Raw genomic sequence first — 17,906 nt, forward strand, 5'->3', positions numbered from 1 at the left:
CTCAACCAGAAGAAGAAGAAGAAGAACCTGGCGATTAATTAACACGGCAACAAGCGACTCTCGGCGCTCGCGCTCCACAAAACTATCCGCAAAAAAACACGAGAAGGAGAAAGGTCTATCTATACATCTATATATCGCCCTTTTAGTTGATGTGTATAAATATAACCTGTGCTGGCTGGCCAGAGCAATGGACACATACAACACAACAATGTGTCTACTTATAAGAGAAGTTCCCCTCTCCCGTCAAAAAAAATAGTAGATAGATGTATAAGATAGAGCTAAAAGAGCACACAGCAATTATAGTTTCTTTTTTGGAACCTGGGCAAGCAGTTAATTTGGTAACGACCCGTGTGGCTGTGTGGCTATGCCAAGGTCGAAATTCTTTCAGGGGAAAAAAAATTTGAAATCCTTTCATTCCTGGTGTTATTAATGTGATTATAACAGTTAGTCACCTCCACATCAGCTGATTTAGCGTCGTCCAAGAATTTCGAAATTACAATAACTTGACAGGCTCAAATTTGATACATTTTTTTTAATAGCTGGGTCTCCGTTAGATTTGAATATTTCTAAAAAACTATCAGGGTGGAGCCCCCCACAGCAGCATTCAACAACGTAAAAGGGGATACGCATATATAGGACGTCGTCGTAAATGTTGTGAGGGACGAGTTATACTATATATATATCGAAGGATTTATAGGATTCATTACCAGCTCTCCACGGGGACTGTACTACGTCTAGTTTTCCCTACCATTCTTATTATTTTTTGATAAAATATTTGAATTTATTTTTTTACCTTCTGTAAAGGGAGTGTTTCGACCCCCGGTCTATCCCCCAACAACTCGATGGGGGGAGTTGTTCGTTCTTGTAGAGGCTACTACCATCTACACCGGTGGCTATTCATCATTGAATGATCAAACAGAAAAGGGCAGCATATAAAAGAAATCTGAGAAAAAAAATTTTTATTTTGATTATATTGCGTCCAGTTTGAAACCAAAGGAGGGGGGAGAAAAAACATTTAATGTATTGACAACCCAGATATTATTATGTGTGTGTGCTACATATAATAACCTATACCATGCTCAAGCGCATCACGTCTGTAGAGAGAGTTAAATAGATATAACCACCTGCTGGGGGAGTTGGTTATCTGGAAAGCCGATTGATGATCGCGTCTTTTCTTTATATTCATCCCCTGGACAAAATTTATTTTTCTTCGGTTATTTGTTCACTGGGGTCAGCTGATGATTGGAAGTTATTACTATCGATCTATCGGGGTTTACACAAGACACGACGGAGATTATTTATATTACATATAGGCATGGCGGGGTTAGTTATATTGGTCGTCGCTACGGTCGCTCTGTATGAATATATCAAACGATTCTTTTATGGAAATCAACTATAACAAGAGCTGCGGCCATTTTGACGTGATCATATATTTTTCACACAAAGCTCACACAAAGTTTCTATAAGCGCAGTCCAACTTGATATCGCCCAGATGACGTCACGCCCCCGTCTCCGTGTTCTTTTCCCCGCTGGCCAAAATTTAATTTCAAACCGCGCCAAAAAACCAGTTTTTGAAAAAAATAAAAATAAAAAAAATGTTAAATCATTTCTGCGCGCCACCCAGAGCTTGTGTGAGCGTATATAATGTTTGTCTCTGAGCCAAATGGAAAAAAAACAAAAGAAAAAAACAGATGGGACCGCGCTAGAGTTATGAAAAAAAAAAGAAGGAAGGTCTCGCTGTGTGTGTATGTGCTGCGCTTGGGCAAACTGTCATCATCATCATCATCATCATCGCCATCGTTTTCTGACGAATAAATTTCCCTCATCCATCAAGTCGGCTCCCGAAAGGTTTCAAACTTCGCCTCTCTCTGCTCGCAACTGGCTGTTGTTCTACGTTTTTCCCCCCCATAGGGCTCCAGCACGAATCAAAAACCCTCCACACAACTGTATTGTCATTCCAATGAGTCAAAAAATTGTTCACGAGCGAGAGCAAGCAAGAGAGAGAGAGATGATGATCATCGATGAGCTGCTGAGCTATCCCCCTACCACTTTGCTAGGCATTTTCTGTCCCCGGAGCGATAGCTGTTGCTTTGGCCTGGTAGATGATTGGACCCGACTCTATACAGTCGCCTCATCATCAGCTGCTGCTGCTGCAGTTGCCTTGTTTTTTGAACACACACGGATCACATCTATATAGGAAAAATATTAAAAAAGCTGGTTTATGTTGGCCTGTATAGCTGCTGCTGCTGCATGTATAAAATATCGTTATCATCGTTGGGAGGAGGAGGAGCATAGCCCAAGAAGAAGAAGAAGAAGGACGCTGTGTGTGAGACTGAGAGAAGAGATTCATCATCCATCATCACTCGCCGGGTTTTGCCATCCGCTCGTCAGCACAGCCCCTGCGCTGCAAAATATAAGAAAAAGATTTTTTAAGGTTTTTTTGTTTTATTTTTTTGGGATGAGGTGGACTCCACAAAAGAGACACCGACCCCCCCGCAAACACGGCAGAAAAATATATGCGTATTATTCAAATAAATTCAGCACCGACCGAGGTCCAAAGAGGAGCTAAATATCAGCAGCTCGACATTTGCCTAGAGCAGATTTTCTGGATTATTTTTTTTTTTTTAAATTTCTTGTTTGTTTTGGGAAATGCCCGCGCTGTTGAATTGATTTCATTTATTCTTAATTATATTCTCTCTCTCTCTTTCGCCGTGTGTGTGTGTGTTGCTAGCTGCTGCCGGTTATACAATAATTAAGGAATGGTCCCATTAGAGTTCAACTGAGAGAGTCGGTGATGAGATTTTTTTCTTTCTTTTTCTCGATTCTTTATATAATGTTCTTTCAATTATATCTAATTTTTTTTTTCTTTCTCTCCAGCAGCAGACTAATTAGATTTTCTCGTTTTTCTTCGACCCAATGTGTGTAGACTATAGTAATGCCTTTCTGATTGTTTTTCTTTCTTTCTTGCCTCACCGAAATGTAATAGAATTCTGTTTGAGAGTTGACCGATGCTCGTTAAATTCACCGCTGGTGTTATTTCTCATTCCATCTTTTGAAAACAAAGAAATACTAGAATGGATAATGTGTGATGGAAGATTGTAAAAGTACGTGTTAATAAGGTTATCTCAAATAGCTTTTAGGCTGATTATACCAAACACACCTTTGCTGCTGCTGAGTGCAAATGTGCTGATAAGCTGCTGGGTTTGATTAGCGCCGTATACGAATTATACTGTAAGACGTCTCATCACATATAACTTTATAATATCATATCGGATATCTAATATCTAATCAAAAATAATCTCGCCGAAAAAGAAAATTTGCATTTTCGGTGCTGCTGCCGTTTGCATTTACCTGTTATATAATGAATATCTCTATGTTTGTATATTTTTACAAGGCTAATTTTCATCCGGGCCGATCGATTCGATATTTCTCCGCTAAGCAGCCAAAAGTCATCAACTCTCGTCTCAGCATGGATATTGTGTGCTGTGCCGGAGGCAGCTCATTTCTCTGATGTGCCTTATTATAATGTTGTGGAAAGATATCATAGAAATAATCATTCCAAAAGCTAGCGCTTTAATAGCCATCAACACGCCGGGTACCTATACGGTATATCTATACATGCGGTACCGATAATTCCATCCTGAAGGCATAGATCATCATCTCTCTAGCGCTGCAGATGATTCTCTTTTCTCTCTATGGCCTGCCATCATTGATGTTGCCCAGCTGCTGCTGTGTAAAACATATTCATCGCAGGTTGATGGACTTTTTGACCGATGCCTTCCAGCTAGCTTTAATAACAATTCACAAAAAAAAGATGTGTGTGTCCCGTGTTATTAGACCGAGAGATAGAATATCTATCGTTGCATGATTGTTTCACAGGAATTCTCTTTGTCGCTTATAGTAGGCCATTGCGGATGTGCGCGTAGGCCTACGCACATCTTCTATATATTCCTTTTCTATCAAGAAAATAAAAAAAGAATAGAACAGAGAGCGACAGATAGGATAGGATAGGCTGCCAAAAGGTTTTCTCCATTTCTAAGATGGTCGTTGATGTTTATCGGTTGTGGCGTCGCTGGCGAATGAGAAACGGAGATGAACAAGCTACATAAGAGGGGAAAGAAGAAGAAGAAAAAAAATAAAATAAAAAAAGGAATATAAAGAAGAAGAAGAAGACCAAACCCCTCCTATTCCCGTCGGTCGTTTTCTCTTCTTTTTCCTTTCTAAAAAAGAAGAAGAAGAAGAAGAAGAAGAAGAAGGAACGTGACTGATATATACAATCGCGAGATGGGATCTGTGTGCTGTCCCAAAATGGCCGCCTCCTTCTTCTTTCTCCCAACAGAGAAATCGTAAAAAGACGAAAAAGAAGAAAATATATAAGAAAAAAAAGGAAGATGGAAAAATACCGATGAATCTATTCCTTCCTCTTTTTCTTATATAGCCCCCAATAGGAACGGTGCGACTCGGCTATTGGCCGTCGCACCGCCCGTCGTGGACCTCTTCTTTTTTTTTTCCAACACACAAAAATATAGAACGAAAAAAAGCAGCTAGCGCTACAGCCCAGTTGTATATATCTTGTCGCAGCATCTGATTTGGCTTCCCTTTTATTTATCAGAAAAATAAAAAAAAAAAGTTCAACTTTTTCCCCCCTCTTCAACATCGGAGAGTGCGATGAGGATGATTGCGCTTTTCCTTCGATATTCTCTTTTTCTTCTTATAAGCACTCTGCAGAGTACAAAAGATAACGCATTTCCACCCAGCGGAATGTTTTTTTTAAAAAGTGGGAAATCGGACCCTTTTGGGGTTTAAAAAAAAACCAAATTCGAAATTTTTTTTTTTTTTTGAAAGGTCATACGTCGCCTGCGTGTCGTGTGGTCACAAAAGTACACACCACACATATGCCAGGCTGGACTATAAATAATATCACACATGTATATATAATAGGCCCTTTAGCTGCTTCAAGGGAAAAAAATGTGACCGAAGTTTTCTGGCGAGGGAGAAAAATGAAGAGCTCATTTGCTGTGTGCTCAGTGACACACACACAACATTTTTTATTTTATTTTTTGGTGCTGCTGCCTTGACCCCGGAGACCTTTTTCCTCTTCTTGTGGGTTTTTTTCTGATTTTTCTGTTAAATTGTTTCACTAAAAAAGAAAAAGGATTTGCGCCAATTAGGATGTCAGGAATATAATTCATTCACTTTTTTTTGGAATTCAAATTTCCCGCGCCAATTTACTTTTGAAATTATTCCTTGATAAACGATCGCATTTTATATACCAAATTCCCGAATAATTCGAATTTTGATGTTTTCGAAAAAAATGTTACGCAATTCACTGCTGGCGTGTATAGACAAAGTCTGGACGCGGTCTATATATAATATAGTGTTGTAATAATAATATTTCTCGAGTACCCTGTGTGATATTTATACACTTGTCCGTGTAACCGGAATCCGCCAGAGGGCAAAGAGTTATAGACTCCTCCATAACTCAAACTGGCCTGGCCATCAAATATAGCTCTATGTAGTCCTGTGTAGTGTATACACACCACCACACACATGCAATGGGAGAGCTAGTAAATACTTGAAAATGGTGAAGGGGGGAAAAGCAAGAGCCAAAGAAAAATGAAAACACTTGACATTTTTGTCCCCAATTCGATAATAAAAAGATAGGAGTTAAAAAAGAAAGAAAAACAAGGCGACTGTTTTAGGAAAAGGATCGCATTTCATGGCGTGTCGTCGTTCGACACTAACAAAACGGGACTGTATAGGATTTCACGACCGCCTATATTTTTTTGATAGAGCGCCTATATAGCATATATGGCGATATAACAATCATCGTCGCGGTTTTGATGCGTCTCTTGTTTGTTATGTAGGTACTATTACGCCATGATACTTTTCTGTTGCTTTTAATGGAAACAGCCGCCGAGAGTTTTATTACATCACGGCCGTGAATATTATACACAATGCACCGCATGTAAACCCAATTAATTGCGCCTACACTTTTGATAATAATCACTTGAAATAACGACTCAAAAACTCCAAAAATTAAATGGAAGCTATATAGGCTACTACTTGATGTGTATCGTCATCCAATTTCTCCAGTTAAAAAGACTAGGAGCCTCTCCTCTGCATAGTCCCGAAATTCTATCCGTGTGATCGGCAGTCGATCGATTGGTGAACGCCGAGGAATTTGAAACGTCACTGCACACGGGAGACCGATGGATAAAAACAAAAGAAAAACGATGGTGCGGATAATAGAAAGTTGTAAAAATTCTTTTTGATTTTTATTGATTGGATGAGAGTTTTTTTCCTATGAATGATCGCCTTTGAGTTTGCCTGCGCACGTACTAACGATATAAATATATAATCATCATCATCGCCTAAGAATGCTGTTGTCCGATCGGAAATGGAATTGGAACGCGAAAACAATTTGCATACCTAAAAGTGGATCAATACCAAAACAGGATGGCAATACATTACATCACAGCAGCAGCAGCAGCAACAGCCCCGTCTGTGCTGCGTGAATAAATTAATTTTGAGAAAATGTGTGCCGAGACTGTGAGATCGATCAGAAATTCGTGACTATATTTATATACGATGTCCCTTAAAAAAAATTCAATTATCATTTTTCGTTTTTTTCCTTATAGAGTTACCGTTGCGAGCATAATCTTTTGATTGACGAAGGGCCATGAAAAAAAAACCAAAAAATGATTTCCCACCTTTTTTGGGTGTGTGTGGACACGTGAAATTTATATTTATATTTTTCGTCGGTCCCAAAAAAAAAAACGAGAACAACTGGGTGAAAGGCCAGCAGCAGAGTTATCCTTTTGTGTATTATACACATGCTGGCCCTCTTTTTCTTTTTTGTTCCAGCGCTTGGACATGGACACTTTGTGCCTGTGATTGCACCAACACACAGAGTCTCTCTCTCTCTGCTGCTTCCATCCTCTTTTCTTTTTTTTGTGTCTGATGGCAGGTGATAAATCATATGCTAATTTGTGGCTTATACCTTTTGTCCCTTTCTCTCTCCCCCTTCCATCCACACACAATTTCCCTACACACAAAAAATAAACTTCCCCCCCATAAGAAAGAAAAAAAACTCATTCCCCCCCCCCTCCATAGTTTTTATAGACTCTTGCGGGGTCGGTGCTGTTGCTCGCTGATGTACCTTTCTATGTGTAAAAAGTACCGCCTTCGATATATGTATATATATACAGGGGGCAGGGAGGGAAGGTGGTCTATACCGTACCTGTGTGTGTTGTCTTGTGCTGCTGTGGCTCCTGAGATGTCTGACACAAAAGAAAAAGAACCCAACATTTTTGTTGGGGGGAATATAGTAAGAAAGAAGAAGAGGAAAATTGACGAGCGTTGAGAGATTCCCCCTGCGGAGTTGTGGAAATTGGCCGAGGTACCGCGGCGAGCAACTGTCGCGCACGTATCACACACACGATTCTATACCATTTGATTATTCCATTTTATTCCAGCGCGAAATTTAAAAATAAAATAATAATAATAAAAAAGATTCAAAAAATTGTTTCGATTATTTATGTGTTGGATTATTATTATAGGCCGGATGGGGAAAATTTTTTTACTTCCGGGTTTTTCATACAAACAAAAAACGGTGAATTAGATTTTGTTTGTTGTGTAATCAAAACCGGCGCGGTGTGTGTGGTGTGCAAACAGCGCATCCCCTCTTCTACCCTTTTTAGACACGCTCAATTGACGGAGCGATTCGAGTACATGTTTTGGTTGAATTGTCTATATGTGTGTCTGTCGTATTTTTTCTCTCTATAGTTCTCTCGTTTCGACCCCATATTGAGTGTGTGTGTGTGTCGTATTTATTGCGTTTGCCGCGGTGTAATTAAAATAAATGCCTCACAGCAGAGAGCCCAGTCCTCTGTGACAATGTCAAACAAAAACCCAAAAAGAAAAAAAGAGAGGGTGGCCGGTTATTATGATTACATATATTGTGAGAGAAATTCACACACACACAGCCCAGCGCAACCCCATTGTTGTTACACAACATTGAAATTGCATATCAAATCCTCCGTGCCGACACACCTGACTGTATAGGTGTTAAACGATAATCAACCGCATCGCCATATTACCACCTACACTATCAACTTTAAATCTAACCTCCTGTCACTTGTATTCTTCGTATAGGCAATCCGTGAGAAAAATATACGTAACATGGCCTTTAGAAAATCATATCAAGGTACGAGGAAGTGCCGGTGGGGCGACAGGTCCCGTCAAGTTAAACTATAAAATACCCACTAGACAAAATTGTGAGGTGCAAAACAAAACAAGCCTGATCTGAAGTCGTTCAACAAATGAATTATTGGGTAAACCAAAAACCCGCCTAGCTCAGTCAACCAAGTACGTAGCCCAGGAATATAATCGTTCTCCGTACTACTATGTCACGATTGAATTTGAAGTTTATCCACAGAAAAAGTTGTGAGTAAAAAAAAAAGAATTTGATCTGAAGTTGTTCATCAAGTGATTTCATGAACCCTAACTGAGTAGACCAAAATGGCAAGAGAATAAACAGTTCCATCAGCCATCCAACGCTATAGCTCAGGAATAATCTTACTCTGTATACTACGTACCGGTACCGACTTCAAAAAGGAAGAATGTAGATTGCATTTGGTCCTACCTTGAAGCCTGGGAAATAGAGCCAGACATCCACAGCAAGTGATCCATCCGGAGAAAAGTTGAGAATTACACCAGGCGGGATAGGGTAAAGGGCGTCCTCGTGAATACACCCACACTCGCATGGGCGTACACGGGGACATTTAAAGAAAGGGGAAGAAGAGATCTTCAACGCTCGAAAGACACCTGAAGTTTCTCCAATCAAACGGGATGCTGTTGATCTAGAAATAAAAATTTTTTACAATGAGTTACGACAAAAATTTACAGAAACAATACTGGCAAGCAAGGAAAAGTTGAAAATAAGACAGTGGGTACACCCTAATTGATAATAAACATGAGAATTATGTGTTTGTGCAAGTCCTGCATTGAATTAAAATGTCTAGCAGGCCACAGGTTAATAATTGTAACGAAAATCATTACCCAACCGATGATGCTGAGATTGATGGTGATGACAGGTCAATGCCAGCAAAAGCAAAACTGGCATATCTTTTTGATGTGATGGCTCAGGCCTGAAATCTGCACAAAGAAAAAGGTTATGTAGTGCAAACAAACTGCCACACATCAACAGGGGGCATACATGATATTAAATGCTGTTGCCAGGATCAACTAGCTTTCCACAAATTTAAAACAGGTTTCAACTCTTCCATTTAAGCTCCCATCAGGCCATCACCATTCCATTTGTAGTCTTTATTAATAGTTTTATTGTGAGAAACAGAAGAGTGTGTTGCATATTGAGCTATTCCTTAAAGAGACGCATTGAACAGAGTTGACACGACGATCAGATTGTGTTATTAAATTTGTTACCCTTTTTTTCGTGCAGCCAACAGTTTAATCGTTCCGTTTTTCTCCGTAATTTTGCACGAACTTTCGTCTCTTATTATTCTCTCTTTTATTCCGAATCTGTGTGAAAACCAATCGAAAGCAGACGACACTAATATTCTAATTATCCATCTACTGCAGATCGAAATCGATAGTATCCCTAAACACTAAATCCTCGCAGCGATTGTTAATTATATTTTCGTGTCAAATTGTTCAATTGGTCAATTGTCAAATTGTCTCAACAAGTTTGACTGCAGCTAATACCCAACACAGAGCACAGACAAGATCCAAGAAGTTAAATTTACACCCGGTCCTTTAAATAACACACACCCCCAATCCAGCAGGACTTTCTCGCCAGCCAAGAGAGAATAAAATACAGCTCGCTCCGTTAAAAGTGATATTACGTGCATATATAGCTACTATATGGAGTGGGTGTGTGTCTATATACATGTCTATAGATGTATACTATAGATAGTCGCGGTGCCATGGGCTTGGCATCTCTCATAGCTATACAGGCAAAAAGATGGAGCGCTGTTTCTGTTATACTTTTTATCGCGATAAGAGCAGCAGTCTCAGCAACTCAGGCGACCGCGACCTCCACAGCACCGCCCAAACAAGAAGAAGAAGAAGGGCCTTTTGCTGGGGCTGTTATAGATTCTCTATCCCCCCCCCTTTTTTGTGCCTGGCTGCCTTTCAAGTGTCTAAAGACTCTACTGCTATATAGTACACACACACAGCGGCACTCGGATCATTAACTTTTGACGCAAGAGAGTTTGGTGCGGCTGCATAGAGAGACCAGCTATAGCAAAGAGAGTCCAAAATGGTGAACGACGACGACGAAAAACTTTTTTCCCGAGAGTTTTCGCTCTCGCCTGTTTGTTGCTGGATGGAGTAGAGAAAGTCAAGCGGCCGTGGCTTCCGGATAGACCCGTTCCTCCTCCCCCCTATCCTTTTCTTGCTCTAGAGCAGCAAAAGGTTCTCGACACTTTGACAGTTAACGAGAGATGAGATCGTTTCCTGTGCTGCTGCTCCTCTCAGCTCGGTCTGGATACATTTTATATAGACGTAGAGATATCATAAAAGATTATTCGTTCCCATATCTTTAGTCGGCCCAACATCCCTTTAGGCACTTGCTCCCCAATCACGCAGAAAGAGCATTCAAACCGAGTGTTGTGTCTCTTAACATTTAATGAGAGAAATGTATATAGACTGTTTATACACACATTTTTACACACACACAATTATTAGATATAATAATATTCAAAAAACAAACAGTTTTGAAAAATCAGCTGTTGATGATGATGATTATTATTAGAAATTCTCTCGTCGGACTATAAGCTCCATTATCATTTGGATAAAAGGGCATACACAGCAGAGCTATAGAGACGGACGGACGGACGCACACAAAAGCCTATATAAACCTTAATGGCTTTTCCACTGTTGGACATGTGTGTGTACATATAATAACACTTTTATATATAAAATAGCCGAGAGAATCTACAAAAAGTCGAGAGTGCTGCTCGATGCTCATTAGCCGTGAATGGGTTTAATGACAGCGTGACAAGGCGTATAACCGGTCACCCCACCGACCCTCCTATTTCCTATCCCCACCCCACTCGTCCTATAGTGATGCGCTTTGGCGTCTTTTGTCTATTTATCTTCTTCTTCTTGTTCTATTCTTTCGTCAAGTAAAAGCACAGCAGCAAGCAGCAACAACGCACAAACGGAACTGCGTGTGTCCGTGCTGACGGGGCTGTACTACCCTTCCTCTTTTTCCGACTTCCGGCATGCTCTCCTATACATCCACCCGGTCGCGTTTTCTATCCAAAATAATATTGTACAAGTCGCAGTCGCTATGTACTTTTCTATCGTATAAAAGCAGTTGGATATATAAGGAACATTATAAGGACTTGTTCCTACTATGCGATAGTCTTTTCATTCAAGTATATAAAAGACCGCTATATAGGGTTATATAATAGACATTTTCCTATCATTTCCCCATTTTACTTAAACTATTAAAAATAGAAAATGTGTAAAATGCGAATTTGTTTTGGGGTGAACATCTTTTTCTGTTGTATTGCTAAACAACGGACATTGACAGACACACACACACACGCGGGACCCATGTATACACACACACACGTACACACACAGCAGCAGCAGCCGATCAAAAACGCACACAGCACATAATCATAGAATCACATCACATCTTTTTCATATATGAGAGTAGTACACAGTGTATAGAATAGGGGTGAGGGGGTGGGGATCTGATTAGGCCTATATACTTTGCCAATCAATCGAAATTCAATCACAATGCCGATAATGAAAAAAAAGAAAAGATTTAATTTTTTTAAATTTAATTTTTGTAGGCAGGGGGTCGGTAATTTTTTGTCATTTTGAAATTTTTTTAGGCGGGAAATTTTGAAAAATTTTCGTACATGTAAAAACATATCAATGTGCGTGAAGATAGAAAAAAACATTTTGGCGCGTGAAATTTTCAAATATTTAAGATGAGGACGAGAATATTTAGAATCAAAAGAGATACACACACACGTGAGAAAAAGGATGGATTAAAACAGAATCCGGAAATCAATGAATGGAATTTCGCCACCATCAGCACTGGACATTATATGACACAATCGATACACACCGAAATGATAGAAAATGTGGGGGGTTGTTTTTTCTCTTATGTAATAGGCCTCGATTTGTCAATGAAATTTTATATCTTAATACGCGTATTATATAATCATTCACGCTCATACAACAACATTATGCTGGGAGTATAAATCAATTAGTCCTTCCTGTGTTGTCGCTACTTTTGAAAAATTCTAAATTTGGCCAATCGTGTGTGGACAGTAGCCAAAAATGATGAAAGTCAAGGAAAAATGAACATACGAACTAATCATTTTTTAAAAAAAAGAAGGTCTAAACTTTTATGTTATATCGACATCGTTATCCAAAAAATTGAGGTGTGGTAGGCTTATTATTAATTATTATATACGAGATGCAACACACACAGCAGCCAGGGGAGGGATATAGAAAACATTGAAACAAAAAATTCCCCGCGAAATTCAAACACGTCGCAGGATTTAATCGTAATAGGTCAAGGAGGGGGGGATTTAATAGTTTTATGCAAAGTATATCGTGCGAAAAAAAGAAGACGGATTACATAACTCCGCGGTTTTCTTATCTCTCAGCAATCAGATCCCGTTTTGGATTTTTTAGTGGGTTTAACCTTCCCCCTTATGTTTTTTTTTCGAATTTTACAAAAGACAAAATTTTTGAAAAAATGGGGATTGAAAATGAAAATGACGATGAACATTTTTCGTGAGATGGAGGGGGGACACTTAATTAATTAATTATATTTTTTTAAATTGGATTTTTGTTGTTTTTTTTTTGAATTTGTTGTTGTTGTTGTTTGTTTGTTTTGTTTCTTCTTTTGGCTGTACAAATAATCCGCAACAACAAAACGAGACGATTATAGCTAATAAATTACACATCGGCGAATTTTTTAAAAAATTGGAGGGGTGGGGTGGGGGGGATTTCGAATGAATAAAAAGATATCAAATACACACACGCCTATATAGTTTGTTTGGGGGGGGGGGGGGGGAGGATCCTGTTGATCATTTTTTGAATTTTATATATTTCCCAATTTTGTCTTTTGTCAAAATTTCCACCAAGAGATCCCTTTGAAAATGATTTTCTCTCTGATTCAAAATCAAACCAAAAACAATTCGATTTGAATTGATAATTTCGGATGAAAAGAATTAAATTTAACGCCCGCCCACTTTATGTTATTTTACTTCCCGAAAAAATGAATCAACTGGAATCTTAAATTGTTATTACAAATTGGGAATTTTGCTTCTATGTACAAAAACTACGAATTTAAAATCGAAAAAATTCAAATCAAACTGGGCCCGAGGGTGTGGGAAATCGTATCAAATCGAAATTTCATTTCCATTCCGCGCCCAATTTGAATTTGGTTTGTGTGATGATTCAATTATTCGGTTAATTTAATTTTAAATTTTATGAATAAAAATTGGGTCAGACGGACGTTCGCAGGGCCATGGATGAGGCGGCGGATGGAGGCGACGGCGAGGTGGAAGTCGGCGGATGGCCGGCTGGTGACGAAGCCGAACTGGCCCGATCCCTGGCCGACGAGCCTTTGCCGTTGATTGTGACTTGATTGTTGTTGTGGTGGCCGCCCAGTGCGCCCAGTCCGACGCCGTTCAGGTGGCCGTTGCTGGCGCCGTTGGCGTTGGCCGCCGCGCTGGCCGCCGCCGCCGCCGAGAGGAAAGCCGCCGCCGCCGCCGACTGCTGCAGGCCGGACAGGAAATTATTTTGATTGTTGCCGAGGTGGTGGTGGTGGTTGTGGTGGCCGGACGAGCTGTTGTGGTGACCACCCAGGCCGGCCAGGTGGTGATGGGCCGGCCCCAGGAACGGGGCCAGTCCGTGCATCATCCCGTGGGCTTCCGCATTGGCGTAGATCCGGCTGAGGAACTCGTCGCGCAGCGACGAGAACTGATGCAGCGAGAAATCGGCCGCTCCGCCGGAACCATCCAGGCCGCCCGGCTGGCTGGCCGGCGGGGCCATTTTGGCCGTAGGCGTCGTGGGTGTGGTGGGCGTCATCACCAAGGTTGGCGAAGCCGCCGGCGAGGCCAGCGGAGAGCATCCACCGACCTGGAATCCTCCTCCTCCGTTGCCCGTTGACGATTCGGTCGACAACAATTTCCGGTGGAGGTTGGAATTCTGGGCGTGGCGATCGCGGCTGCGCTTGGACGGAAAGGCCGCCGTGCATCCGTCGACCGTACAGCGGTGCATCAGCTTCAGGTGGACGTTCTGGTAGTGGGTCTTGACGCCGAAATGGTTCTGGAAGACTTTGCCGCAGGCCGAACAGCGGCGCGGATTGTCCTTGTCCAGTGGAACTCCTCCGGCGCTGGATGAGTCGCAATCGGAGCGTGGCGATCCGGTCAGACTGTCCACCAGGTCCTCGTCATCCTCGTCGTCGTCCAGGTCCAGCGGGTAGGGCCGGATCGAATCGGCGTCAATTAGGCCGGCCATTTCCCGCAATTCCGTCCCGCTCAGCGGAGTCGACGGAGTCGAGTGCCGAGTTCCATCCGGTTCAGTTTTGACGGCTGTTCCGGTTGTTGTTGTTGTTGCCCCAGAAAATGAATTCCGGCGGTCCCCCCGATGATGATGAGCCCGTGAGTGCTGCTGGGGCGTTGTTGTTGCTGTTGTTGTTGCGGCTGTTGTTGTTGTTCTCGTCTCAGCACTGGGCAACTCGTTTTTTGAATCCAGCGGATCCTCATCCGCCGTCAGATCGTCGCATCCGCCGGCCTCCTCGTCTTCGGCATCGCTCCGGTACAATCCGGGCGAGTGATTGCCCTCCGTCTTGATCCGTTTGCTCTTGCTGTTGTTGTTGTTCTTCCGGCCGGAAGAGGATCCGCCGCCAGCCGACTGGTCCGACATATCCGACCGCCCGTCGTTGTCCGACAAATAACTGTCGGCCACTTGCTGCTGCTGCTGGAACAAGCGCGTCGGATTTTGGCTCTTGCGCTTCCGCACGGCTCCGCCGGATTGACCCGACTGTTGTTGAGACTGTTGTTGCTGTTGTTTGGGCGACACGTTGTTGTGATGGCGGCCCTGATCTTGAGCTGGGACGCCGACCGGCCTGGCCAGCAAATCGTGGGCTCCGCCGTGATGCGGATGCATCCGGTTTCCACCATCTTCACCTTCGTCCAGGCTGCTCAGATCGTCCAGGTCGTCGTCCAGGTCGTCGGAAGAAGCCGCGTAATAATTCCGTCCCTTGATGTCGCCATCCTGGCCCATTCCGCCTCCGTGTCCACCTCCTCCCGACGACGACATGGACGAAACGGAACGTTCCCGGTGCTCACCGCCCAGGTGTCCGCCCTTGCCGAACCCGTCGGCTCCCACCAATCCGGACGGATGGTGCGGAAGCGGCAGCGGTGGCAAGTGTCCCAACCCTGGGAATCCTCCACCAGCCGGATGTCCACCTCCGCCGTGCTGGACGTGAGAGATGAGCGAGCCCAGGGCCGGATGCGGCTGCGACGTCCGTCCGTCGTGCGGCGAGATCTTCCGGCGCAGGTGTGGGCTGTGCAATTTCGGGTTGGGATTGGCGGAGTGGCGGTTGCGCGATCGCCTGGAGCTGAACATCATGTTGCATCCGTCGACCGTGCACTTGTGCATCTCGCGCAAATGGACGGCCGAGAAGTGGATCTTGAGGGCCCCCTTGTCGCAGAAGGTCTTGAGGCAGACGTTGCACTGGACACGCTTCTTGCCCGTCGCCGGATTGATCAGCTGAGTGCCCAGTGGGCCCAGCGGATTCCAGCTGCGCTTCATCGATGATCCGCCCTGGCCCTGGCCGCCACTGCCACCCTGGGATCCTCCACCGCCCTGGGAGCCGCCGGATTTGCCCGGCCGGCGCATCATGGACCGTTCGGCTTCGCTGAGTGAATCGGAAATTTCCGGCCGGCTCCTGTGGTGGTGGCTACCGACTCCGCCGGCGGCTCCGCTTTTGCGGGTCAGATTGAGCGCATTGGCCGGATTAGTTCCGGAATCGTACATGTCACTGTCGTCCATCATGTCGTCCTCGTCCCAGTCCAGCTCGCTGCTGGAACTGGAAGCCGAGCGGGAGCGGTGGCGCTGCTGTTGATGGATGGAATTCCGGTCGCTGGACGGATGGTGGAGGAATGGATCGCCCGGCTTGTTGGTCAAACACAGCGGCGAAATGGCCGAATGCTGCTGGGCCGTCGACCCGCTGCCGGACTGGAGGCTCTTCAAATTCAAACTGCCGGAAGAGGAGAGCGGAGGCGGAGTGGAGCGGATCCGGTTGGATTCCGGACTGCGGCTGCAGCGCTCTTTACCGCTGCTGCTGGTCTGCTGGACAACCGACCGGAAATCAAAGGGCTGCATTCCCTGGAGCCGGCCCAACGGGCTCTGGGCCACCGAGGAGGAAACGGCCTGGATGCTGTTGTTGTTGTTGTTGTTGCTGGCCGTGTTGTTGCTGCTGTTGTTGGTGGAGATCGACGACGAAACGGGCGGACTGTGTTGTTGCGGCTGGACGGCGGCCGTCGGCAGGCGGGGCAGCGTCGACGGGTGCTGGGCCGGAAGAGGTGGCGGCGCCGGCGGCGGTGGGAGTGACATCATGGGCGGCAAGCGTGGCAGGTGATTCAACGGACCGGGAGGGCCGGTCAGTCCCGGAATGAATGGGAACGGCAACGAGTTGAGCGGGTTGACGAAGCCCGGAAGGCCGGAATGGCCCAGCATGCCGGCCAGAGCCGCCTGAGGGTTCTGTTGCGCTTTCTTCAAAAACTCTTTGATATCCGAATTGAGTTTCGACTGTTGTTGTTGCTGCTGTTGTTGCTGTTGTTGTTCTCTCTCGCTTTCCTTGTGGTGGTGGTTGTTCTTGCCCCTGGGCTGTTGCTGTTGTTGTTGCTGGTCCGAGCCGGAAGAGGCCGAACTGGCGGCGGCCGTGGCGGCAGCGGCTGCGGCGGAATTTTTCGTTTCATTTTCGTGTTGTTGGAGGATCCTGGCCGCTATGACGCGGGTCTCGCCGAACCGCAGGAATTGTTGCAGAACCAACGGCTCCTCGTCCCGCCCGCAAATGCTCCACACTTCAACCGGCCTTCCCTGGACATCCTGGACAAAAATAAAAATGAAAGTTCATAAAATTATCAGAAATAAAAATTCCGTCGGCTCACAAATAAAATTGAAAAACAACCAGTAAGAGACACACACACACAGTCCAGGACACCTGGGCGCTAAGAGAGAGAGAGAGCTGTCCAGGGTGTGTGTGTGTGTCAAAACCAATGAGACGGAGAGCTGGAGCGACCGCACAGCACTGAACGTCTGTCATTATGACGCGAGGCCGGTTGGTTGAACCGACTAATGACGTCACGCCACCACCGGCAGCACCGCGACGTCTTCTTTTCCCACCCGACGACGACGACGACTCATCAACCATTTTCTCTCCCGTGACAGAAAATGAGCGGCGTCGGCTTTTTATTCTTTTCACATCACCCAAAAAAATAAAAAATTTTCTTCTGTTGGGGTTTTCCTGTGCATGTCGTCCCTTTGTGCGGGGCCGATAGTCCGGAAATGGCGGACACTCCCTCCCGATTTTTGTCGACGCAACAGTCGAAATATTATATTCCACACACTCCCAACTTGTTTTCCCCCCTTCAAAAAATAAAAGATATTGAATCAAATCAAATTTTATTCCCGATCACGCCCATCACCAACACGGACTCGTTTGAATATTTGACACTCCAAGGAGATAGACGTTAGACGCACAGACAAGACAAAAGAATCGAAATACAAATTTACACAAAAAAGCTGAAGGAGGGGGGAGAGTCATGTCCGTCTTGTGGGTTGCAGTTGTGTATGCGCAACTCCAATTAGTTTTGGACGACAGCTTGAAAGCT

At 44.1% G+C, this 17,906-nt stretch overlaps 1 protein-coding gene and 1 long non-coding RNA gene across 4 annotated transcripts in view; both read right to left on the minus strand.

The window, feature by feature from the left end:
• Positions 1 to 1,414: 1,414 nt before the first annotated feature.
• On the minus strand, positions 1,415 to 9,723 carry LOC124197370. Its single transcript, XR_006876114.1, has 5 exons — positions 9,448 to 9,723; positions 9,221 to 9,385; positions 9,064 to 9,159; positions 8,648 to 8,864; positions 1,415 to 2,404 (listed from the first exon to the last, which is right to left on the minus strand). It is a non-coding gene; the product is annotated as an uncharacterized LOC124197370 (long non-coding RNA).
• A 1,787-nt stretch (positions 9,724 to 11,510) lies between these two features.
• LOC124197371 (zinc finger protein basonuclin-2-like) overlaps positions 11,511 to 17,906 on the minus strand; it is a 39,756-nt gene continuing 33,360 nt past the window's right edge. For all 3 annotated transcript variants that reach the window (XM_046592812.1, XM_046592811.1, XM_046592810.1), the window contains one exon: positions 11,511 to 17,121. In XM_046592812.1, the coding sequence (XP_046448768.1) occupies positions 13,507 to 17,121 (3,615 nt within the window). In that variant the 3' untranslated portion in view covers positions 11,511 to 13,506. The remainder of the gene's footprint in view (positions 17,122 to 17,906) is intronic.

The sequence above is a fragment of the Daphnia pulex genome, chromosome 7 (genome assembly GCF_021134715.1).
Source record: "Daphnia pulex isolate KAP4 chromosome 7, ASM2113471v1".
Classification (NCBI taxonomy): Eukaryota; Metazoa; Arthropoda; class Branchiopoda; order Diplostraca; family Daphniidae; genus Daphnia; species Daphnia pulex.